The sequence below is a fragment of the Lates calcarifer genome, linkage group LG9 (genome assembly GCF_001640805.2).
Source record: "Lates calcarifer isolate ASB-BC8 linkage group LG9, TLL_Latcal_v3, whole genome shotgun sequence".
Classification (NCBI taxonomy): Eukaryota; Metazoa; Chordata; class Actinopteri; family Centropomidae; genus Lates; species Lates calcarifer.
In genome coordinates, this window is record NC_066841.1 from 3,170,400 (window position 1) to 3,196,563 (window position 26,164).

General features: G+C 41.2%; 2 protein-coding genes across 3 annotated transcripts in view; one reads left to right on the forward strand and one right to left on the reverse strand.

Moving 5' to 3' along the window:
- Positions 1-1,606: 1,606 nt before the first annotated feature.
- On the forward strand, positions 1,607-7,601 carry spag8 (sperm associated antigen 8). Of its 2 annotated transcripts, XM_018685310.2 has the most exons (7): positions 1,727-1,812; positions 1,946-2,021; positions 2,451-2,610; positions 2,812-2,857; positions 3,906-4,020; positions 4,455-4,517; positions 4,664-7,601. In XM_018685310.2, exons 2-7 carry the CDS (start codon positions 1,959-1,961, stop codon positions 4,769-4,771), a joined length of 555 nt encoding a protein of 184 aa, XP_018540826.1. In that variant the 5' UTR covers positions 1,727-1,812; positions 1,946-1,958; the 3' UTR covers positions 4,772-7,601. The 2 variants fall into 2 exon arrangements, with proteins under 2 accessions (XP_018540825.1, XP_018540826.1); XM_018685309.2 differs by lacking the exon at positions 1,946-2,021 and having other exon boundaries at positions 1,607-1,812.
- A 126-nt stretch (positions 7,602-7,727) lies between these two features.
- Positions 7,728-26,164, reverse strand: part of npr2 (natriuretic peptide receptor 2) — a 50,048-nt gene continuing 31,611 nt past the window's right edge. The window contains 12 exon segments of the mRNA XM_018685291.2: positions 7,728-8,270; positions 8,272-8,322; positions 8,773-8,864; positions 9,890-9,988; positions 12,041-12,215; positions 12,309-12,377; positions 14,244-14,367; positions 15,410-15,556; positions 20,616-20,784; positions 23,370-23,525; positions 23,639-23,798; positions 24,621-24,692. Of these exon segments, the coding sequence (XP_018540807.2) occupies positions 8,067-8,270; positions 8,272-8,322; positions 8,773-8,864; positions 9,890-9,988; positions 12,041-12,215; positions 12,309-12,377; positions 14,244-14,367; positions 15,410-15,556; positions 20,616-20,784; positions 23,370-23,525; positions 23,639-23,798; positions 24,621-24,692 (1,518 nt within the window). The 3' untranslated portion in view covers positions 7,728-8,066.

A 26,164-nucleotide genomic window follows, 5' to 3' on the forward strand; every position in this document is an offset into this window, starting at 1 on the left:
TGTGTGGTGAGATTCCACTTAAGAAAGCCTTTGCAGCTTGTAGGTGAGGGGAGAACAGAGAACAATAACCCAATCAAGCACTCGACCAACTTCAATCTGAGTACAAATAACACAACACCAGAGCATACACCAAAGCCCAAATTGTGATGCATTTAATTTCTTTTCATTATATAAGTTAATTATTTTTTTGGCTTATTAAGAAGAGGTGGGTGTTGACTGGACGGCTAGGAACAACAGGAGAGCAGTTTGAGACCAGTAACCAGACATTTTTACTGTCATGTCATGCAGTTTAGGTTTTTTTTTCAAAACTTTATTTTAATTTTACTGTTTTAAGTAAAAACAAGGATCTTCCCCTAACCATAACTAAGTGTTTTTTGTGCCTAATCCAAGTCATTTTAACCCAAAACAACATGGAAGAGATGACAAAACCACTTCAATGGTCATCTAGTGTGAAAGCATAAATAAATGAACAATATTCCAAGTCTCCAAGTTCGTAGTTATTTTACAGCTCATATTTAGCCTTCTCCCCCCAAATGTGAGTTAAGCTCTGCTGTTCTACAAAGGTAAATAGTATGTGACTTCCTCCAATTGCCACCACAGCCCTGGCACAGCAAGATGGATGCTACAATAGCTGATGATTGGATGAATCAATCAGTGGATGGATGTAAAGACATTTTAGTAGGTGATCAAATGGCAGGAGCATCATCTTGGTTCATTTTAATTGCACCTCAGGGGACAATGCCTTCACCCACAGCTGTCTCCCGGAGACCAGACGATGTGCTTCTGTGCTCACCTGAAAGAATTTGATGAAGATTATTCATCCCCTCACCTTCCATTCTGTGGAAACCTTTTAACGCTTATAATCATGACTGGTATTTCCCAGGTGGCCAGTTACTTTTACAAAGTCAGAAAAGAGATTTTTTTTTTTAAATAGACAGAATCATACTGATGGAAGCCAGTGATATGTGTGCCATGTGGTCTTTTAGAATAACTTAAAAGCAGACTATCCTATTTTCTGCAGGTAATCTCACAGCACATTACATTAGACTACGAAGAAACAAGAGTATGTACAGAGAAAGTACCAAAACATAAAATATAGAAAAGTGTAAAAACACCAAAATGGACCAAATGGAGGGAGAAAGTTCAATCTTGAGATGAAACACATTATTTTGAGATAAACTCATTATTTTTGAGAAAATGGCTAATTTTTGGGGGGGTACTAGCAATTATTTTGAGATACTAAGTCATTATTTTGAGATTGTAATTCAGTATTTTGAGATACTAGGTCATTATTTTGAGATACTAACTCGTTATTATGAGATACAAAGTCATTATTTAGAGATACTAAGTCATTATTTTGAGGAAACTTCTCATTATTTTGAGATACTAACTCCATAGTTTGAGAAACTCATTATTTTGGGAAAATATTTTTGGATAGATATTCATTATTTTAAGATACTGAGCCATTATTTCGAAAAAATGTCTCTATATTTTGAGATACTAAGTCATTATTTGGACATTAAAATTACTTACAGGATATATTTTTGAATCATACTGGCAGAAAAAGGCTTCCATACTTTCTCCATTCTGCCGTTGCCATGGCGACACTTCCGTCAACCAAGTCCTGTTGCTAGGTGAGGGACCTTATCATTTAACTCAGAAGGACGACGGAGGATTTTAAGTCACAGCCTCGGTGGTTTAGGGCCACGTTTGGTCTCTGCGGTCCAGTTTAGTAGACAAACAATGACCGAACAGAAAACCACGCGGGAAAATAAAGTAGGAAAATGTCTGCTGCATAACTGGGCAGAGGAGGTGAGTGTAGGGCTAGTAAAGTTAGCTAGCAGCTAAACCTCACTCAAGACTGGGTATCAAAGCGTAAACAGCGAATTATGTGCTAAAGCTAGCAGCTAGCACCATATGCTAACTCCATATCCCTTAACTTTAGGATCAGTGTGTTAATGCTGAGTTCTGTGGAGCCATTTAAAAGTTATACAGACCTTTTTCCCGGCATGGTGGCACAGGTGTGTAAGTAATCCATGTCAGAGAACCAGCATGCAACGCGCTGACACCTGGAGTTCACTCATGATTAATGTTATTAGCTACACCTGTGTTTGACAGGTTAAACTGAGTGTGAAAAGTCTGATGCTACAGCTAAAGTTATGTTTGTTTAAGTTGTCTTTCAGACACTGATTGTGTGCACACTTTTTCTTTTTTCTGTATTTTTTCACGTCACAACTGTGAGGTTTCTATGCCTGAAAACTGAGTTATATAAATAAAAGAGTGTCAGACTCATAAAAGTCTGACACTTTAACACAATATACAAATACCACAGATATCCTAGTAAAAAACGTCAATCACAAGTTCCCAGAACTCATGTTAACACAAAGATATTCAGTTTATTAATGTGTTTTCTTTTCATGTAAACCCTGCGTACATGTCCATGTATCCAGAGGGCTGTTGCAGCTCTCGACAACGAGGAGACAAAGACACACAACCAAAGACATGGACACAAAGGGATCCTCACTATGGATCTGGAGTCTAAAATGGAGAATGTCACCACGGTGAAGGCAGCGTTCGTCCCCCCAAAGAGTCCAGGGGTGAGGCTGCAGGGTACGTGTCTTTGTCAGAAACTGGCACAGACAGAAACTTATTTCATCTCCAAATGTATAGAGTAGGAGCTGAAAAGATTTTATTCAAGTAAAGGAATCTTAGACACTGTGACCTTTTTTGGTTTCTGTTCAAATAAATCTTTCACAGATGACTTGTTATGCATGCTCAGTTCATCTCCTCTTTTATATTTCCATCGCTCAGGCATCAGAAGTGAGCTTTTGGAGAAACGTATCGCTCAGATGATAAGGTAAATCAACTATGAAACAAGTCTTTTTGATGCTAAATGAATGACTGTTGAAAGTGGTTTGTTTATGGAAACGGAGAACTGTGCCCGACCGTGTCTTTGAGGGGAACATGTCGGAGCAGAGTGATGTAATATTTACACGTCTGGGTTTGTTTTACCGTCCAATCGCAGCTGCAATACCTTTTAAATCAGATTTTATGATGTTATTTTACGCGGAGGCCCGTCATCCTAATGGGGGTTTATAGAGTCTTTCCCCACAGATGTGGTCGCGAACATCCCGCACAAGTTAGCTGCTCATAAAGAAAGCAAACCAAACCGTGGTGTCTTCGATGAAATCAGTTTGTCCAGTAGTAGACAGTGTCTCATCAGTCGGTCTTAAGCCGTACGCTGAATTTCCTGGACTTTATAAGTGCACACCAACGCTGCCGGGTTCCTGTCCAGCAAAGAGCTCAGAGGGTTTTTCTAGGCCGATCGGTTGTTATGTTAAACACAGTGCCATTTTGGATAAATGAATTTGCAGAGTCAGCCACACGAGAGGTTTGTTTTTCATGGCTTTAATATCACATCAGTCTCTTTTGACACAGAAACTCTCCCCCCAACGTATACGACCACCGATCCACTGACTGGCTTTAAATGATGTGTTTAAGGATAATTCGTGTCTTACAGCACCAGTCTTAAAGGCCCTGCATGCCGCTGCTTCAACCACACAGTCGTTCGCACTGATTAGATCTCTTCTCAGGACTGTGTGGGTGCAGATTGTGTGTGATGAGTGGTGTCTGCCTCGCTCTCCTGGTGGTGTTCGATGCACCTGTTGGGCCTCAACACTTCACCATGTCTCTGGATACGTAACCGTGTCCTTATTTCCTCACATTTTGCGCTGCGTTCAGGCAGAATGGGAACAGGAAAACATTTGATTTATACATGTTTATTTACCTAATCATTCATCAAAATGTACTGGACCACGAAGAGAGAGCCAGACCAGTGCTGCTGCTTGGCACTCAGGGACTCTGACCAAACACTGATAGAGGCTGATACCTTCCTGTTTTCACAGTGACAAGGTTCACGCTGAGCTGAACCCACCGACTCGCAAAACCGTCTTCTGCTCCACAACCCAGAAGGATTTCTGTGTGGAGGGATACGTGCCTCTTACCCCTGAAACAACACAAGTATGTGTATGCAGCTTCAGATTAGTCGCCTGTTTTACATTTAAATGATTAAAATAGAGCCTGTTTCACAAAGCAGATTTGGCTTAGTTTCTCTATCAGAGCTGCAAGGCTTCATTAATTAAGCTTGACCCTGGATAATGGTGCATTGTCAACTGTGGGTCAGGAGAAGTAAGATAAGATTTTCTGCCTCCAGCTTTTTAAAATGTGGTGATTGGCTTTTTTTCTGTGTCTCAAATCAGTGTAAATTGAATTTTTGTCTGGACTTCTACATGTTGTGTTTTTATTATATAGACAAACACTTATTTAACCCAAAAAAAGGTACTTTAATCAGTAAAGTAATCCTTGGATTTTCTGTTCTTAATGGTCTTTAAATACTGAGTAACACAGAGGCAGAAAGAGGATGATTAAACTGTATGTTCCTGTCGCTTTTTTAGGTTCATGATTATAAAAGTGACGAGGCCGTGACATTTTGGAGTGAAAACTACCAGAAGATACAGGTGCGTCTCATTATTCCTCTTCTCAGGCAGTGTCAGGTTGCCACTAAAACCACGTTAAATAATTTCAGCTCCTTTGAAAGTGATTTATTTATGGAATAAAGTATTGTACTGAGAAAACAACCTGCGTAATTCTTTGTGTAACACAGGGTGTTACGGCCGTGCAGAACCTGAACGCACCTTTCAGGAAGTCGGCCCTCTTCAGCACAACTATCGGCGAGCGGCTGGATGAAATCGAACCCCCACCTGACAACTGAGACGGTTATGTCAGCGCTTCACATTACATCACTTCATTACCAGTCAATAATAAAGCGGTAATCCACTTCAAAGGTCACTGTTATCCTCAGTGACGGAGACACCTCTGATAATTAGCTGCCGCCGTCAAACCTGATTTCCTGCAGTGGAGAAAAGTCAAGTCAGTGGAAAAGTCTCAGATATCTACACCACACATAAATATAAATGTTCATCAGAAATATTACTGCCTGGAAAAACATGTAGATCAATAGCAGACACCCAGCTGATGTCATGTTGACAAGAGACAGAAGTACACTGACATATGGACTTTAAACCTGCCAAACAAACTATCTGTAAACCTTAATAAAAACACACTAACAGGTTTCAGCTGTACAGATTTCCTGAGAAACATTCCCCTGCGTGTTTGCCTTTCTAAAAATAATGCTGCATTGTATCTGTCAGCACTGCATGTAGCTGTGCCATGTGTCTTTTCTCTGTTCAGCCAAGCTGCCTCTGGAAATATTAACCACATCGACCAGAAATGCAGTATTTGTTGTCATCTTCTCCATAAGCACCACAGATTATATAGAAAGTGTTGAATATATACAGTTACTATTGCATCAGCATCAGCAGCCAGATGCACCAGCTGTTCTCCGCTCAGACATATTCGTGTATAATCAGATTTAAACAGGTTGCATCACACTAACATCTAGGTGTAAAAACAAAACTATCCTGCTACAGAAACAGAATATATGAGCAGCTTAGAGCGAGTATGTTTGACATTCGGATGGAGATGCTGTTTGAAGAATGATTTAAATGGTAGTTCAAGCGTTTTCGACAGGTTGTTTTGTGTTTTCTGATTTGCAGTTTACTGGCGTCTGATTCTCATAGAACAATAATCAGTGATTGGTAGTCAAACACGTACTTAGACTTAAAAATAGCTTCCTCTCGTGTTGAAAAACAGCAGATGTAGTATTTTGTGCGGCTGCACTGTTGTTTCCTCTCGCCGCCTGTGTCTGACCAGGGAGCTCGGCTTGTTTACAGGCTCCATTCTCGCCTTTCTCTATCAATTCTCCTTTGCCTTTTGCAACCTCTAATTATTGCAATCCGACAGTGCAACAAAAAGCCGCACTTTCCTCCTACACTAGGCAAATATCTCGCCACTGTCCTTGAACAAAATGACAAGAAAACCAGAGAGAGAGTGCTCCTTCACCTTTACAAAGACACAGGCCCACAGTACAGAGGTGTGAAACACCATACATTGTCGGGAATCACACAGCGTATGCTACAGATTTCACATATGTCTCCTGTCAATCAGAGGACAATTCCAGGCGCTGCTGAGCCTTTCTGAGCTTTCAGCGGGGATTAGTAGGCGGTAGCTATGGCGACAAGTAATTTTAGCTTATATTTATGCAGCTTTTCTCTCCAAACATTTCATTATCTCATGGGATGATACAGGAAAACCAATTTGCCTCTGAAACACAAGGCATTGGAGCGAATTTGTACTTAACATTTCAAATGAAATAAGATACAGCAATTTTCGTTTTTGTGTCTTTCTGTTTGGTGTGTGTCTGTGTATAAAGTTGGTCTTTTTTTGGGGAGAGAAAAACACAGGACAAAGGACCAGGGACAGGCTTGACGTCAGCAGGGACTCGGTTGACTTAGGGTTCAGCTGGGCATCAGTCGTGGCACTGGGCAGCTCGACATCTCCAAGACCCGTGTTTCCATCCAAGGCAAAAGCAAGATGAGTCCTAATGACAGGGGACTGCTCAAAGTCTTCAGGGTCAGGATCAGACAGGAGCCAAATCCCAAATGCAGACTCAAAGATGTGTGTTTAATATTTGAAATAAAGCATACAGGTAGATGGGTTTACAAGCAGGTGGCAGGCACATCAGAGGCAGGTTTAAATGTTGGCTGGAGTGGTGACGTAACTGGGAACAGGTGTGTGAGTGGGCAGGGAAGCACAGGTGAGTAGGCTGGTATAGAGACAGGACAAAAGACTGGAGGACATCTGATGGGTGGATGGACAATGGCCGGTGTGGGGAGAGACAGATGGAGCTATTTTAGTTAGAGAATTATTTTCCCTCTTTTGCAGTCAGCACTCCTGGAGGCTTTGTTCCTCAAGGTCTGGGCTGTGGAAAAGGCAGCAAAAAAGACACATACCCACAAAAGACGAACGACGGCAGACACAGCCTGGTCAGTTGAGTTGAAGTCAGTGGGTCGGCGTCGGGTTCAGCAGAGACCTTTCACTCTGCTTCCTCGCGTGTCGCTGCGAGGAAGTGGGTGGTAATTACAGGCGTGCGGGAGGGGAAGATGTTCTCCTGCAGAGATCAAGAAAACGCACAAACACAGAACCACACACAGCGCCCATGCCCCCGCTCCACACACTGATAATGAGCATCTAATGAGCGGTGATGTCATTACAGCAAACACACAGCTGCCTGTTACTGACTCGCTTTCCTTCCCTTTATCTGTCCACAAACTGCTTGCAGTTAATTAGAGCTGCAGATACTTGATGCTCTGTTGTTCTAAGGCGATAATGATATAACAGCCCTGGCAGTACTGTAACATGTAAGGAGACAATACACGTCGGGTAAAACCGGCTCGTGAGGAGGGGGGAAAAAAGCACACAGCTCATTTTTAATAGAAGATAAAAATAGAAAATAAAGTCTTCCAAGGTGCAGCTTAATTTTAACATTCATTCCCCACAGGTTACACCGGCTGGACCAGTCCCCGGCTGAGCTGCCTGCCTTTTAAAATGTGCAATTCTAGCAGGACATCCAGTATTTCTGAGGGGGAGACAGCACAAGGTCATTTATAAATTCTTTCTGGGTTAAACTTGGATGAAAACATGTGGGCGAGTATTGTCGGGAGGATATGGCCCAGATACACTGTCAATGCATAAATCCTAAAAATAAAAAGACTCATTAGCAAATATCAAGTAAGTAAAGCGAAAGTATAGAAATACTGCCTGGTGCATAAATGGAAAAAACGAGTATTTTACTCAGTTTATTGAACAAAATATCTTACAGTATCTTGGATATACATATATACATATTATTTTATACTGTGTAACACGGCTGATGAACCCCTGCAGTGACATTGATTGTAACGCTGTGCCTCCAAACTTCAATGGATGTTTCAAGGAAATATTAATACATCATTGACTTCCAAACACATTATACAAATCTTAATATAGAAAGCACAAAAAATAAGAATTTATCAGTGAAAAGTACTCACTCTCAGGACAGAAAGGTTCTTCATACAAAAACAACTTGAACTTTTTTTTGTTTTGTTTTTTGTTTTTCTTCTTTTTTTTCAGTTACAGTATGCAGGTAATAAATATACCTGGAATTCTCTCTGTTTTTGTCTTAATGGTGTCGTTTCGCTTTTCCTCTGCACGGAAATCACCAATAAAGGACTTATTCTAGAACAAATAAAGTAGTGGCTCGGCCACCGGAGCTTCTGCTGTCGTCTCCAATGCTGCTGCTGCACATTATCAGCAGGCCTCTCAGATAACATACACATCAGTCTTCTCCCCAAGAAGCCAGTACGTTCTCATTTTGCCTTTGCCCTGGAAAAGAAAAAAAACACAGAAATCAATAGGTTCATCAGTGGAGATGAAGTCAGGGGGCGGGAGGTGGGCGGGGACTGATATCCTCCATTAGGCTGCCCTTCTTTAAGGGTGACCCTGATGCTTCCTGCAGCTCAGATTACACCTCCAGCACTGGACAAATGAAGCATTATATGTAAGAAATTAACAAGATCAGAGTTCAAACTTAAGTATTCATACTGAAGAATATCAGAATTGGCCTTTAAAGGTTTGTAACTGTAGAAAAACTCTACAGTCTGGCCACCCCACCTGCCACCACACGGCCAGTTATAGTTTCCTCTGGAGGAGCAGTGACGCTAAAATTTATTAGACGGAAGAACAGGAACAAAGAAACTCTGAAGAGCAGAGATTCAGATTCAGTGTTTCTCTGGTGCAGCTCTGTTTGGCGTGACGAGGAAAAACGGTTCTTACCTTCATTTCTACGTCTCCTCGTAACTGGAGATCGAAGTAGCCGAACTCATCCAGAACTTCTTTGGTGGCTGAGGATACGTGGATTTTCAAGGCTGCAAAAACACATGAACAACACGCTGCTTTTTATCTCAGGACGTTCGGTGGACGAGGAAAAAACTGAGCTGCCAGCAGCTGAAATGCGAACGCAGATGAAAACCTGCATTGTTCTGTCCAATTAATGCACACGGTGCGGAGATATGAGACGTGATTCCTGCCTGTGAAGCTTCAGGCTGCACGGTTTATCGCTGCGCTAAGGGCCCTCAGCTGTAAGTGCTATCAATTATTTACCAGTGGAGGCACAGTACAGGAAGCGGCTCAGTAGTTAATCAATACATCTAATGATCCATTCGCAAAATATCCAACCACAGTTTCATAACACTAGTTCCTGTCACTGGCAGTTAGAGCAGAAATGTCAGCGTAGACGGTTTGAGACCGATAGTTGTTTATGTGAAGAATAAAAATCTTCATGTGCTTATTTTTTGTTTATTAGTTGTTTCCTTCTCTTCTCCTGTTGGTCCATATCAACATCTACACAACATCTCACATCAGAACTAAACAAGTGAGCAGCAGCAAATAAATTAACACCGGATCAGTGTAAATAAACAGCTGTGTTAACAACAAATCAATGAGCCACCACTGCAGTGTACGACTCTGCTGCACAGGAATGTGTATCAATCCGCAGCTGAAAATAGTTCCCAATAAATGCACAGTTTACTCCTGTTTTATGTTAAACTCTCAGCGATTATTCTTGAACTTGCTGGGCCTGATTCCAGCAGTTTAAGCCGCTGACTATCACTCCATCAAAATGATTGTGAAGCTGTTGTTTTGAGGTAAAATAGTTACATCATTTAAACATCAGTTAAATCTGGCATGAGTTATTATGGTTTAAAAATAATTTCATCAGTGACAGAAGTGAAGTTTGGTGGAGAATAAAAAGTCTTCTGCAGGAAAATAACGACAAGCTGGACGTCCAACAAACAGGAAATAATGAGGACACTGTCACCAGAACATACATCTGTGTCAGACATGTTGTATAAAACAACAGACACCGGAGTAAAAAAACAACAGTGACACTCACCCTCTCCGTTGGACTCCATCCGAGACGCTGTGTTGACAGTATCTCCAAACAAACAGTATCTGGGCATTTTCAGCCCGACCACGCCGGCACACACCGGACCTATAAAACACGAGAAAAATATAGTCACGTTACATTTTTACAACAGAAAAAAACAATAATGCTGGGGAGCTGCTGTCACACATTATCTCACAACCACCTCGGTGAAACTGTTTTTAAAATAGGATGACAGAGGTGTGAGTGAATTGAAACTGCGCTCAGGATGCTGTAAATTACTCTGACAATGCTAAGTACCAGCCTACGCACGCTGGTCCGTCTCTGCTGCGAGTCAAGTGTCTGAATAAGAATATAAACAGTTTTGCCATGAGCTGGTGCAGTCTAAATACTGTGTCAGAGGCTTCTCACAAATTACATCGGACCCAAAATGTTGCAGAGATAACAGGCCGAGATTAAACGTTGTCATGTTCGCTTGGTACGCCGGTATCCAGGGGTGGGAAGTTAAAAATCACAGCTGCTGCTACACTTGATGTACACTCTTAGATATACCTGAATAAAAGCAATGCCTGAGTAAATCCTCCCTTTGTGGAGGTTATAAAGTTCAGTTTTTGTTTTTTTTAGAGACTTTTTTGATTTAATTTGGAGGCTGTGGTTTGTGGGGGTGTTGTGATGTATTACACTGAGAAGTGTTTCTAATATTTTGTCCACCCACGTTAATATAAACCCAGTCTACAGTGTATAAATGGGGTTTCTGAGTGACATGTATGACGAGATGGAAATGAAAAGTTGTTTTTGCGTCTAAAACTGTGCGAATCTTAAAAACGGAGACTGAGTTCCAGGTCAGAGCTGTGAGCTGTGGTCAGATTTTATCAAGCGTGTGGAAGGTTTTACACAGAAACTGCAGGAATTAAACGTCAGTTTTAAGGTTCGGCAGCTCACACTGTGACTGTGTGTTTAAGGCTGATTAGTGAACACTGCTAATCCTCTGAGTCTGACAGCTGCAGAGCCGCCTTACAGCTTTGGAGGGAAACTGTGTCAGGTTGTTATAATACAATTACCACAGTGAGGGCACCAGTGTTTTAACTGCAGCAGTTTTTTTTCTTTGTCACATTAGCTGCTCGAGTTGTTGCATTGTCAACTATTAAAGACAAACAGATGCAGTTTATAACTGAATCAGTATTTAGAGGACAATGTGAAATCTATGTCGACTCGGCTTGTGAGTGGCGACTGAAGTGGTTTTATCTCCCTAGTGACTGGACGTTCAGTTGAGATTAACTTGTCAAAATAAACTAAATAACATGAGACAGTTTATTATTTTGACTTATTATTACTACGATGAGGGGTGTTTGCTCAAGTACAGTTAATTAAGTTGCTGAGATTTCTCAACAGAGACACAACACAGACACTGTTACATAATCATGAAATAATTTCTGATCCTGAAACAGTCTGTCGTGGCGATAAGCACGTAGAGTCTTTCACCAGTTATTAAAAATGTTGTTTCTACTCTTTGGGTTCAGATTTCTTATCTGAAGTACAGAATGTTCTATTATTTCTATTAATCTAGTTTTAAAGCACATTAGTTGTCACATTACACATTATTATTATTTATTTGAGATAGAGGAGAGCGGAGTTTGTGGTTGGAAATTAATGCTCTTAATGGTTGAAGTTTCTAAATGTATTATTACAGTAGATCAGAGAGGTCACGCAGGTGAATTCCTGATCAATATTCCCACAGAAAACATGCTTGGACAGCTAACTGTATTTTCTGAACAGTAATGGCAGGAGGAACTGAAAACGTTCTCATAATTACGACTGGTCCGGACCTCTGAATCTCCGCCCGCAGCTTCGATTTGTTCAACAATTCAAAGAGGGTCTGGAGCTGAGCTCATTACCGGCAGTCGTCCGGTCTGCAGCCAATCAATTGTTGACTGGGACACGAGGCAGAATTAAGAGCTGGAGTCATCTTCATGTGCCGGAGCGAGAAAAATAGCTACGTTGATGAGGTATAGAGACAGAAAAATGGGCACAACAATAGAGACGAGTGTGGAGGAGATCGACGTTTGTTGTTAAGTGGACTTGCTGTAATTACTCATCGATGTGAAAAGTATGAAGAAAAAGTCTCTGCATCTATAAAGACCAATCTGTGCTTTGACTCACCTGTGTGTATACCTATCCTGAGTCTCAGCTGGTCGTTGGGTCTGTGTCGGATCTTGAACGTTTTGACCTGCTCTAACAAAGCCAGCGACATCCCGGCGATCTCTCTGGCGTGGAGTTTCCCGTTTCGCACCGGCAGCCCAGACACCACCATGTAGGCGTCACCGATGGTCTCCACCTGAAGTAAAAAATAAAACCCAGCTCTTACCTTTTTCTCTACAATCCTGTAATTATTCACCAAGACGAGGCGATGCTGATCATCCTGACTCACCTTATATACATCGAAGTTATCGATGATGGCATCAAAACATGTGTACAGATCGTTGAGCAATGTGACAACCTGCAGAGACAGACAGAAGAGTTCTGATTGTAAAAACAGGCCGACTCTAAATCAAACATTCAGCTGTGTTTTCTTTTCTTAAAAGGCTGCCAGACTGGAGGGCCAACATGCCTGCTAAACCTCACAGTCTATCACATTATCTCAGTCTGTCGCTGGACGTTTGCCTGCCAAGGCGCACTGACAAACATATTTACAGGATCGTAAATCAAATCCACAGATGGAACATTACAAACACAATCTGTATTAAATTTACTAAACTGTGTTGGGGTGTAATGGCTGTAATGTATTTGTAATGTCAGAGGTTGGCTTTTTATTCAAAGAGAAATTATTTATTTAGTCTTCATCTTTAATGTTAAGTGTCTGAAACTCAAATAAAACCCAGCTGGGTCTTTATCAAGCTGGGACATTTTGTGCCGTAGGATCTGTACTCCTGTGACGAACCGGCATCAGAACTGTGAGAAACTTAAGTAATCATTAATCATACTGAATACTTTTAAGTGATTTAATAATAATTTTAATAATAATAATGATAACAATTCAAAACACAGGATTAGAACCTGTTCCAATCACTCCCAGATTGATCACCAGACTTTTTAAAACAGAGAAAATCAACTAAACAACAACATAATCTCAGTTATCAGTGCTTTCTCATGCTGTTTATCTTCTAAAACTCTAAAAAAGGCCTTTAGTGTATTTTCTACTGTGATAAATTAGGAGACACATTCAAATTCTAGTTTTCATCATCTTTCAGGAACATGCAATAAATGAGTACACCTGTAATTTACAGTATATGAATGAACTGAGTGGTGACCGGGCCTTTAAAGGTTTAAGCTGATTTATTAAGCCTCCATTATTTAAATCCATGTTTACACTTTTTTCCTGCTATTTGCTGGTGAATTGCAAGAACTCATCTCACTCTGTAGCACCACTGGTTTCATTTCAATGTATTAGATTTGAGTAACTGAACAAAAAACCTGCAATACTGGCGCTGACATGCCATGTCTGGGGTGTGTAACTTTATTCCTGTATATAGTCTAAGATTATCTGCTATCCTTTGTGTTGACTTACAGTTAATATTCTGAAGATGCATGAACACTTTGCTTTAACTTCCCTATCTTAAGTTACATCATCTGCCAATAAAACTAAACGTACTAAATGTGATTTTAAGCAGGTATAATTCATTAATAATTCAACAACTTTCATTCATTATTTATTATTTTATCATACTGTACTTTTTTCTGGGTGGGAACAGTATTCACACGCTTCAGTTTTTTATTTATTGCCTCCTGAGTGACATGTTATCTTGTTTTGATGGCACCGAACATGAGTTTCTGGCCTTGTCAAGAAGCAAAACTCATCCACACAACTTGAGAACAAAGACAAGGAGACGACGCGAGGAACAGCTTCCTGTCTTTCTGAAGGTGTTAGATTGTCCATCAACACCTCAGACCCTCCTACATCCAGCATCATGATAATATCTCGTCTAGAAACCTCCCTTTGGTATTTAAGTGAGAGAAAGATACAGTACGTGGTGGCATAATGTGACTCAACTCTGCGTCAACACACTCTTCCATCTAACAACTGTACTATTTTGAGTTGTAGCCCGGTGTGTGTGTGTGGGGGAACTATGAGACACACTGTAGGAAGAGACCTCACACTGGTGAGAGCTTTTATGCATGAATAGAGAAAAAAGAGAATCCAGCGCGACTGCGATCACGACCGGTGATTTCAAAAAGCTTTTTAGAAACGCTGAGGGAGATGTCAAGAAAAGTCAGGGAAGGAGTATCTGTTACTTCAAGGTACATGTTTCAGAGACAGTAAGTTGCGAAGGGGGAAGTTCGCTGGAGGATTGCAGTAGCTGGGTACCTGTAGTGGCGTACTCTCTGCAGACATCGACGTGAAGCCCACGATGTCGCTGAAGTAGATCGTGACGCTGTCGAATGCCTCCGCCTGCACCGTCTCCCCTCGTTTTAGCTGCTCTGCTACTGAGCTGCACACAGAGAGAGAAACATGAGGTCAAAACATTCACGCTGTGAAGCCATAAACGACGGAAAAATCAAGCCGCAAAGCAGCGTCCGAGGAAACAAAGATCAACACCAAAGAAGCAGCTGCAGATAATGAGATGATTGTTTTGTTGACGTCACGTCGTCAGGTTTAAAGCAACAAAATGTAACTTTGCTGAGCAACAGTGGCGCCCTCTGCAGCCACGAGTGTATATTACCCACGATCCCCGGCTAAGGGAGCAGGAAGTGCTGTCACTCTAACAAACACGCCAAACTCCATTCACAATTCTTGATATTTTATAAGTTTCTCCGACTGGATATCAGAGATGAACGCTGGTTTTTAATGACTTCTAAGTCTGTTCAACTGATCCAAAATAGCCACATAATGTTGCTTTAAAAAAATAAAAAGACAAGTCTTTTGAGGTGATGAGATGATGTTTGTTTTGTTGTCAGGTTTAAGTAAAAATCCTTGAAGATTTGTCTTTCTAAAACACAATCACACACAGCTAATTCTGCTCACGTTCCCTTTCTCTTAATCAAATAACACCAAAGGCAAAAACACTGCAGCAGAAGTCGGCTCATCTAAACTCACAAGCGTGGTGAGAAATGATATCTGTCCTTTCTCTCAAGCTCCTCTCAGCCTGGCTGTCTGGGATGGCTTTGAAGGAGGGAAGGTTTTTCAGCAGGGAAAGAGGATAAACGGGTGAGAAAGATGGGATTTGCCGCCACGGTGTTATCCGAACGTCGGTTCTTCTGTTTTGCCTTAATGAGCGGTTTGCCTGACAGCTCTCTCTTTTCCCTTTCATCTACAGTGAGATCGCACCGCAGGGAAATGCATATCTGTTAATAAAAATGGTGTTGGGAAGGATTTCCAGTCTTTAATTAATACAGGGATTTAACAAAATTGACAAAGTGTCATTGAGCCAGGCTGGTAACATTCCCCTTGTTTGCTGGGTTGAAGTTAATTGGAGTTTTAAGCTTTTGGCTGGAAGGAGAAATGTGTGAATGCGATTGTAATTTATTTCTTACTGTGGTAAAATTTGATAGAGGAGGTTTTCAGCTTTTCTTTTCTCCTCCAGGTAGGCTTGTGTCCGCTCCTCCACCAGGTTCTCCAGATTATTGGCGTACTGCTCCATCCTGGACAGCAGGTTGTTAAGAATACTGGTGCTGCCCTCCCTGCAGAAAAAAACAGAGTATAATGAGGCAACATCCACACAAGCTCCTGGTCAGTAGAGAGCTCAGGTCCCTCCTGAAATGTCTGCTGTATTTACAGAGCACACCTGAGCTCAGGAAGCTTTAGTTTATTTAAAGGATAATTCTGATTTTCTACAGCTTGGGTTTTATTTTCCACAGTTTTCCACAGTTAGTAACTAGAATTACCACCTCATTTAGCACTGAAGAAATTCCCTCAAGGCGTTACTGAGATATTATAAGTATGTGATGGACAGAATTGAAAACATCATAACTCTGGCCATGTCGGTTGCTGGCATGAAGGCATGATAAGTCCCAGTTAGTAAAGCAGTTGTTCATAAAAGAAACTCACTTTCTATGCAGAGGTAAAACACCTAAATGTATAATATACATCAACACATCCAGCAGTAAGATATTTGTTTGTGTATGAACACAAAGCAGCTGTTGTTATCTTTCAACATGGAGGAAAAACAGACACTACAAACATCCTGTGAAGCTCTCTGCTGCTGCTGCTGTCGTAGAATTTCACATATATTTTATAATTATATAATACATGTATTATATAATGTGTGTCTCAGGAGACTTCTACATTCATATGCTTACGCACACACACGCGTTTAACTGCGACGGAGCAAGCAGGTGAGTCATCCACACCAACCATGGCGGCTAAAAGCATCAATGCCTGGCATCCTGCCACGTTTCTACTGGGTCACAGATCCTACACACGCCCACGCGTTGTTTAAGTTTAAAGAACAAAACATCAGAGGGAGACGTGAAAAGACAAGTGATGAGTATCGACGCACCGAGTGCAATCACACAGGCCACGCACTGTTTACTGCACCGCACATCCATGTTTTTCCACCATTCATCCAAACTATTAGCGATGGAGAAGACTGAGAGAGGGAGTCTGTTTGGTGAGTGTGATGCTTTTCATTTCAGCGAGTGTCTTCAAACCTCTTCTTAAAGCGAGTGTCAAACGGACCTCGACTGTGTGTTTGTCTGTTGATAGAAGGATATTTAGAAAGTGAAGAGTTTGGCCAATCACACAGGTGCTCCTCTTCTGTCACTCTCTGCTAGAGTCTGTGATGACAAGCCTCCTGCTGCTCCTACGATCCTGCTCCCTCTCAGTGCAACCACTTGAGGCAACTTTGAGTCTGGTTCCGCTCAAGGTTTCTGCCTCTCTTTGTAAATATTATAAAGAGTTCAGTCTGGACCTGCTCTACATGAAAATATATAAATAAAAATGAAGTGAACTGAACTGAATTTCAGACAGCGAGCAGCTACCACTCGTCACCTCCATTGTTTCCAGTGTAAAAACAGCAGCAGCTGTGTCACTGAGGTGGAGAGAGGACAGCTGCTGCTCTTGTAAAATGTGCAACATTATTTAAAAGCAGCTTGGTAAATGTACGAGAAAAAAACATGCATATTTACATGAAAATAGAGTGAGTGATGCTGCTAAATTTGAGCCTGAGGCACTTGCACAAAACTGTAATTTCCTCAGACAGGATCTACGCATTTCTCAGGAAATTGTGACCAGTCATCGCCCAGTTTGTCTATCATAGTGTATTTTGACGCAGATCTGGATCCAGATGCGGATTAAAAATTTAAAACAGTTTGTACTATTTAAAAAACAAATGCAGGACTGTGCAGTCTTGACTGAGGTGCAGGCTCTCTGAGTGCTTTTGTGTTTACAAAGCGACTAAACATGCTTCAAGAAGTTACATTTTCCTAAAATATGTCAACTGATGTGTCTGACATTTGCATTTTTGTCAGCTGTGTCACAGAATAAAAGAATAGAACATTTCAGAGCAAAACACAAGGTGAAATGAGTACTTTTTTGCAGTATAAGTACACAGTGAGAGACTTGATGTGCATGGTGAGAGGTCGGCTATTCATGGCGAGTGTCAGCTCCCTGTGTGGGTTAAACCGGACCGTTTACTGCTGAACACCCCTCTTGTTACCGCGCCCTTCAAGCCCGAGCCCATGCCTACCACCAAAAATAACAGCCCATCCATCACATCATGTCAACAACATACATTTACCTAATGAAAATAACCGGCAAACAGTGCATTAACGCACGGGAGGTCTCTGAGGCGAAGGGTTTTGTGCACATAAGCAGGGACTTAGCATGTGGCTGTCAAGAGCATCCTTGAGTGCTTGTGAGGGTATAAATCATATAGAGCTCTCTACTCCGAGCCACTCCGAATGGATAGCTATACATCACTGGGCTCATCCTGCACTGACTTACAGAGCTAACAGAGGAGAGGTCAAGCAGAGAGGAAAACACACCGACCGCACAGATCTGTTTATAGACTCCCCTCAAAACCACCTGTTTTCAGATTGCTACTCAAATCAGCATGTGTATCTGTCACACCAGTTCTGCCTTCTACATATTTTACAATTTCATTTCTCCCGGTGACGTAAAAGACGGAGGCTTGCGAGCAGCGAGCATCTAAATGGAAGAAATGACACGGTATCTGTCCTTCTCGTCACGTCTCAGTGTGTGAATGTTGTTTGTGCTCAAGGTTCAAAGCTCAGCTCAGTCTTTATACAGGGGCTGCACAAAGAAATGCAGCTGCAGCCTTATGGATTTTATCTCACAACAATGTATAGAACAGATCTCTGGCATCCAGTTCTCAAATGTCTGACGGCCTTGAACTCAACAAACAAGGACGTTCATGCTCACAGCAGGTGATGGTAATATGCTTTGATGGAAAAGGGCGATGAAATGGTTACTGTGATGGATTACTTGTTTCAAGCAAGATTTTCAAATCAAATTGAAAGATTATATTTAAGATTAATGGACTAAAACTGGATTTATTTTCATGACAGCATGGGCTGGATTTACTAAAATATAAAAAGAATATTTTATTTATTCATTTTTTAGGGCAGTATCTCTGCAGCCTGAGCCGCTCGTGTTTTCTCCTGAGTTTCCGACGTTGATGGAAACTGTTGACAGTGGCGGTGAAGTGAAGGGAAGCTCTGTGATTTTCTCCTTTTCACTAACACACATTTAAACCTCCTGCTCATTGTGACTGCTGCTCCATTACAGTGAATGAAAGAATGTAAACATGATTACTTTGGCTATTGATTGCAAGGCAGTAGTGTCCTATTCAACAGCTGAGACGAGGTAAACGTTCCCATTGTTGCTCTCTATCACAGAGTGAATGAAAGAATGTAAACAGATTAACTATGGGGGATATAATTACACCCTGATCATATGGGCAACATCAGTCCAGTGGTGTCAACAGGTGAAAACCAGCACTGAGCTATAAATCACAACTGTTGTAACACACAAGTATAACTGTATCTGAAGCTAAGCTAGATACCACACAGCATGACCACGTTAGAGGCAGAAAGCTCCAAGCTGCCATTCAGTGTAATGAACCATGACCTGTGTTTTGATCTCCCTGTCACAACTTCCGAGACGGGAAGATCGACTGCAGCTGGCAGGCAGAACGTTACAACCTCTGGCAGCTACAAACTGAATTCACTCAGGCTCTCTGCTTAGCCTCCTGAATGGTGACTCTACATCTAAATCTTCCTTTAACACCAGTGAAGCTTAAAAACAACATTTTTTCATATTATATGACAATATTACACAAATAGTGCGTATTATAAACCTCTATCCACTTGTTCCAACGTTTTATCAAAGCTGTAAGACGCTCCTACTGAGTGAAGTACTCAAACCCAAGATGCCATGTTTATTATGGCTGTAATGTTACATCATATTAATTATTCAAGATGTCCTCGTCCTCAGTTTTAGCTTCCTTTTCCTCCATAGTTCAGCAGCATATTTGGGATCTCTAGAATTTTAAAGACGTTAGTTTGCATTGCAGTGTTACACACACGAGACACGGCCGACAAAAAGGTCAAGAAATGTCAACAAATCGAACGCGTGTGAATAGAGAGTGAAACAGGCCCCAGAATAGACCCCTGGGGAACTCCACAGCACAACCAGACACAGTCAGTGATGGTTACAAGAACAGGGTCATGTATTTAATATGAATATTATAAATAGAAGCGTTAAAAGGTGGAGGTTGAACAGGAGCCATTTTTAAAAACCTGTGAAAAGGTTAACCGTGTAAACAACAGCTCATAACTCGTAAAAATTGGAACAAAATACGGACAAACCGCCGACCAGCTTACGTTACAGCGTTCCTAGTATGTGGTATTAATGCAAACAGAAAGAGGAAGGTTCTTCCCAGAACTATTTGGTCTGAAAACACCTACAAATAAATTCTAATGATTTGAAGGCTTTTAGTGCAGTTCTTGAACAATAACATTAGCCACCCAACGCGCATCTGTATACTCGTATTGTACACTCTCCCAAACAGATCCCTCTCCCTCTTGTTCAAATCCAAAAATGTGCAATAAATTGTCTATTTCCATGTGAGTTTTTCGTGCGTGCTCCAGAGTCACTTTGTGTCAGCAGGGATGCTTCATACAGTAACTCTTTCTGACAGAGCTGCCCTACTCGAGGGAAAACACGCGTCCCTCCCTTCCTGCGTCGACATAAAACTCAGAACCAAATATGCATATGAATGATTCATGGGATCATTGAAAACAGAGATGGAAAGGCAACAAAGAGCACTTCCTGTCAAGAGCTGCCTGTCAGGAATCACAAGCAGCCTTTTATCTGAAATTGTCTTGGTGATTTCCAGGACATGATTCTTTTTTCCTCTTTGCCTTTTTGAATCTCTTCAACATATCAGCTTTCACGGCAGGTGGGGGCGACACGGGGTCGTCAGCACGGTGTTCACTTGTTGAGTCTTGGCAGGGATGATGTGAACAGTGTAGGGGGAAAAAAACAGCCTGTCGATTTCAATTTGTTAAATTATCTCTGTTTTGAAAAAAAGGATGGAAGTGTAGAAAATGTTAAATTAATCAAGAGTGCTTCTATCTCCCAGTGCTTTGGTATAATTTAATTCTGTCAGTTAAAGGGCTGCTTCGCCTAACGAAAAAAATAAAAAACATCTCACTTATCACACCTAGCCATGCAGGAGCACTATCAGACTGAAAAGAAGTGAAGCGTGGGTCCTACTTGTTGAGTTTAGCCATGTAGATCTTGATGTGGCCGAAGTCGGGCCTCTCTGCGGGGTCCTCTGCCCAGCAGCCCTCCATCAGGATGGTCAGCTCCTCTGAGTGACATCTGTTGTCCGTCGTCGGGCGAAAGTAGGGCTTCTGCCCGTTCCTCACCTTCTGTACGATCTCTGCAGTGGAGAGGACAGAGAGTGTGTGGTTTAGAGTGAGAAATAAACTGTGTGTGTCTGGATGAGCAGGCTGTTATAACCATCAGTCAGCTCAGGCATTTCATTCTGTTCAGTGCATTAGGTGAACGTACATGGGGGTGGACAAAGGATACAACAGCCCTGCACTCAGTCAGGGAAGTTAAAAAAGCAGCTTTTGTTAAAACCGAGGGACCAACTCAGCTCAAAATCAGCATTAATTACCCATTTCAAGCACTAATTTTTGTGTGCTTATTTTCTTTCTATTTTTATTTTCTAACTAAGAAGATTGATACCACTCTCATATCTCTCAGGAATATGAGAGTTACTTCATGTTGTTGCCTCCAGACTGAGTGAGGCTAGCAGTTTGCAGTCTTTCTGCTAAGCTAAGCTAACCAGCCGCATAAACATTGTACATTTTATACCTGCGAGTTAGCACAAGTCATGTTTCCGTAACTGTCAAGCAAAGTTGAAATGAACTTATGAAATGTTGAAAAAAAAAAAAAAAGTAGTAAAAATAAAAGTAGAAGAATTAAAACCAAAACCAGTCGCCTTGACCATCTACACAAGTGAAATGAAAAGACGGCTTCAGGAATTTTGTTGTCAATTAGTAAAGTTTTAATTATTCTTTCATATCAGCCAGTGTTTGCTGTGTTTGATGCTGTCCCTCTCTTCCCTCTTCTTCTCTAGATGCCTTAACAGCTGATCAGTCATGCGATTTAATGTTAACTAAGGTCGTTCCAACTCCCATTAAGCACATTAGCAAACAAAAAAACAACAAAACGTGCATAAAAACACACGGATGGATGGATATGTGGGGCCAGCTGAAACCAAATCAAAATAACTCTCAGGCCTCTTTGATATTTCTCACCACCAACACAGTTTTTTCCCATGTGAGTGTGAACTTAATTTTCTAGATTTACACTTCTGCAGCTGAACATCATTTACTGAGTTTGTATTTAACTAATAACTCCTGACTGCTATCATAATGCTGCTGCAGTGTAACTTATTTCTCTTCAGGGACTTGAGCACAGGTTTCTGAATTTCCCTGTTTTATTTTTAAGAGAGGGAGATGCTGCACTCAGTGACTGCTAAACAGATTACTATTTCAGGAATATTGATATTCTTTTCATAGTATTTCTGTTAATGTGCTATTTTCTGCTGCATGAGCCTTAATATATTCCACACTGCAGATGCTGATTTCCCCTCTTTGAAACATTAATCATATCAATTTAAAGGTTTGTAAGAGACATCCTTCCCACAATTATTCATCCACATCCTCTCCTTTCTGTTATTATTATCGTCATAAAAGACAAAATTACAATCACAGTGCTGGCTGAACACACTCAGACACTAGAGAGCAGGTGACGGCTTTCACTGCTCTCCGCCTGTTAATGGGTAAGTATCAAGCACTTGTTCAATCAGCATCAAGCGTGACCGTGAATAAAAGGTTAATGAAAGTAACGGAGGAAGTACCCCAGGAGAGTTTTACACATCTACTTTGGACGAGAGGTTGAAGTTAAGATCCTGAAGTTTACGTTTTTTCCCACTGAGGTAAAAGTGGTGAAGAAACGGGTCAAAAATCACAATCGCCGACATGTGTGCGGGAAGGTGACGAGCCAAAGCATCCGCAGTGATTGAGCTCAGATTTTTTAAAGTTAACTTAAGAAGATAGCAATAATGTGTTTGAGTTTTCCAGTGAGGGAAGGCTACTGCAAATTTATTCCAAAAGTACATCTGAAGCTAATAGGCTTAAGCAGTGAAGAGCTGGACAAATGAAGTGGAAATCCTTCAAAGTTACAGTGTTTTTGGTACCAAATTTACTCTGTGTGTGTCTTAGAGCATCGTGAGCTGCAGTGGAGGGACGGTGACAAAAAGAGGAAATTTTTGCTACTAAAAACACAGATACTTGTGCAACTCAGACTACTGAGGCCTCATGTCAACTTTGGTTAACATTTGAACTTAATTTTCCCACAGAAATTAACTGTGGATTTGATCCCCACACCTTCTCCACCTCCATCACTTACAGAGAAATCCCTTTGGAGAGGATTTCTTTGCGGGGCATGTGAGGATTGTGGAAAAATGTGAACCCATCCTTTCATATATTGTTTTGAATTTGTAATTAGTGTCAATAGAACAAGCAGAAAATGCAATAAGCATTTTCGTTATCTGTGCTTTTTTTGGTTTGTTTCTTAGGAATGATCAGATTTTCGTGTCTGAGATAAGAGATGTGTTGGTTTTTGTGACTTCACCTGCCTCTGACATCTGGCCAACATGTGTTCTTTGTTTGTGTTCACGGCTGCAGAGCCACGATATAACAGTCTGACCTTGCAGAGGTCCATTTTGAAAATGTCAGTGAAAAGCCAGCGAATGATGTTCCTCTTCTGTCCTCGTCCTTGAGACTGAGTCTTCAGAAATACAGTGTTCTCTAGACTAGTTTCTTATAAAAACACTGCAGAAATATGGTTTTGTTGGTGAATTTGTGAGACAAGACTTGCTGATTTAAAGATTATTTGATGCCACAGGGGTCAGCTGACCTCCATCGGGCCTATAAAGACAGCTGTGTTTACCTTTAGGGCTGAGATCCATCCCCTCTACGTAGAAAGGCCCGTTCCTCAGGGCGATTTCCTGCAGTATGATTCCAAAACTGTACACATCACCCTTCTGAGTCCCTTGAGGAGGATGGCGGTCGTATATGAGCAGCTCAGGGGCCGTCCAAAGCTTCTCTGAAAAGAAAAGAAAACGAGTAACACTATGAAATACAACAGAACTAATGTTTTTTTGTGAATGAAGAGATTAAGTGCTGTGGCCCGAACGAACTCCCCCCGACTCGACTTACTTGCATAGAGTGCGTGCGAGTCATCGTTTTCGCAGGATGAGCGGAAGCTGGCCAAGCCATAATCCGTGATTTTCAAAACAAATCGACTGTCCACCACGCAATTAGATGACTTCAGATTTCCATGGCAGCCAATGTAGCTGTTGTGGAGATAGTTCATTCCCTGGTGGAGAGGAGCGTTAAGTCAAGCATTAAGGGGTGTTCACTCTGTCTCTCTCTCTTTCTTTTTTTTTTCTTCCACAGCAAATCATACATGAAAACACACAAATCCAGACATATGGAAATAATATGCTTTGACAAGTGGATGTATGCTGAGGGTTCTGAAAAGATGCTGTGTTTCAAGGACGGCACAGTCACGGGGGAATTTCTGTGAAATTACTGTTAATTCCTCTGGGAAGGGGACGGCGGGTACTGACTGTACTCATGTTCAATATTTTGTGGAAACGGTGAGTCAACCATCCCTCAAAGCTTCCCCAGCGCCTCTTCTGCTGCAGAGCGCTGCTATCTGTGTGGAGCAATTCAGCCGCAGCGCTTCATCACGCACATAGTTCAATATCAAATCCGACCGAGGGGCCGGTGATCTCCTGACAAAAAGCTTCTGTATTAGGACAGGATTAAAAATAATCTTCCAAAAGTACGTCCCTGATTAGTTTTGATTGAGCTGGAGGGAAATTTTTGCAAAGTTTATGATTATGTTTCTGTCCCATTTTACACTACTATAATGGCAATATTTACTGGAGTTTCGTACGCCGCACTGTGCCAAAAATACATTTCTGTGCATGTGTCTCTGCCTCACTCACACTTTCCCTGTCCATGTGAAACCATGGCAACCCAGACATTTTTTGTGCACACAAAGCAACTTATTTAACACCGAAAAGCAGCCTTTTTTTGCCAACAATTATATGAAAACATCAGCTAAATCGATGCCTCTGTCCTGCCTCTGACTCCTGGTTTTTGTTTACAGTGCAGTCTGACCATCACGTACCTTCACAATGTCATTGATCAGTGAGTAGCGGAACATCCAGTCCAGGTTGATGCTCTCATTCTCCAAAATGTCCTGGAGAAACAATAACAAATCAAAAATAGAGAAGAAAGCTTTCACAGATGAGAAAAAAATCTAGTTTCTGCTTCATCTTTTTGAACTCCCAAGGGCGTCTCTGCAGCCATTTCAGCCCAAAAGTTTATTTTGGGACTAAATACAGAACCAGCTTCAGACCAGATAGCAGTATATTCTTTTTCATTCTCAGGGTCATGAATTTAGCAGCACAGGATGTTAATGAATAACCCTCAAAGGCCCTGCGGCCAGCCAGTTACTGGAATCTGGGTCCAGTTTTGACATTCAGCCACATCACATCAGCTGTAACTATTTGTCTTTAACGCAGAAGTCCTTGTCTACGAGTGTGAGTGATGAAGTCCATGGCTGAGTTTCCTATCATTTCCAGCTCGTCCATTTTAAGGAAGCTGCTGGCCTCCGGGGAACACTGAGCGCAGGCCAAGAGCAACTTCACGTGAAGCATCGAATATTTCTCAAGACAAATAACAGATTGAATATTAGACAATGATAAAATATGTCAAACAGAGGCAAGCATAGTGTATGATCTCTGTGAACTAAATAAGATGATTTTAGTCGACCCTGTAGAGAGACAGGAATAGACTGTCCACGTTAAAACTGTGTTTGATTTGTTAATGTTTGTTTGTTCGGAGATATATCTAACATCTGGCGAGTCATGACGAACACTCAAGGGATTTTTTTTTTTTTTTTGGTGTGGATCCAGGAGTTTGTTAAATGATTAAAAGCATTTTAAAAGTCCATCCAAAGAGTCATTCTGGCTTTTTTTTTTATAAACCACTTACTTCAATGTATTAAAAATGGCACATGTATAGGGCTGCAGGTAGCAGTTATTTTCATCGCTGATTCATCAAATTTCTCAAGTTTAGTCTGTAAAACGTCAAGAAATAGTGAAAAAACACCCAACGTGACGTCTTCAGAAGGCTTACTCTGTCTGACCAACAATCCAAAAACTAAAGATAGTGCGTTTACAGTGATAAAACAAATAAGATCAGCAGCTAGTGTCTTTCCCAAAATGTCAGACTACTCCATTTTTTCTTGATCAGCTAGCCTCAGCAGAGGTTTGGCTCTCTCAAGGCTTTTTCATTTGCTTTCTAAACTGCTCAATTTTCGAGGAAGCATTGATTTGATCTTCGAATCCCCATCAGGCATTTTTCAAGACATGTAAATACTCTGCTTTGAATAATAATATAGTCTTGTGTTTTTTTTTCTCACAAAAACTTCAATTACCTTATTAAAAATAAAAAATTGCACCCACTCCTTCTTGCTCTCTGACTCAGTGGCTCTACAAATATTATTTATTTCAAAAGTTTAACTGACGGACAAGCTCTAGTTCCCACATCACACTTGTGTAAGCTGCATATTACTAGCTGGAAGCTGAATAAAGTCTTGTCATAACCCTGTTTAGCATTGGAGCAGGTCATGTATGTAAATAAAAGTATAGGAGGAGGAGACATTAC

Bases quoted from the DNA above. Each gene is read 5' to 3' on its own strand.
- spag8 (XM_018685309.2), top strand. From the start codon at position 1,744: ATGACCGAACAGAAAACCACGCGGGAAAATAAAGTAGGAAAATGTCTG. The intron at 1,813-2,450 runs GTGAGTGTAGGG...CCATGTATCCAG, and splicing joins TGCATAACTGGGCAGAGGAG to AGGGCTGTTGCAGCTCTCGA. The intron at 4,518-4,663 runs GTGCGTCTCATT...TGTGTAACACAG, and splicing joins AAAACTACCAGAAGATACAG to GGTGTTACGGCCGTGCAGAA.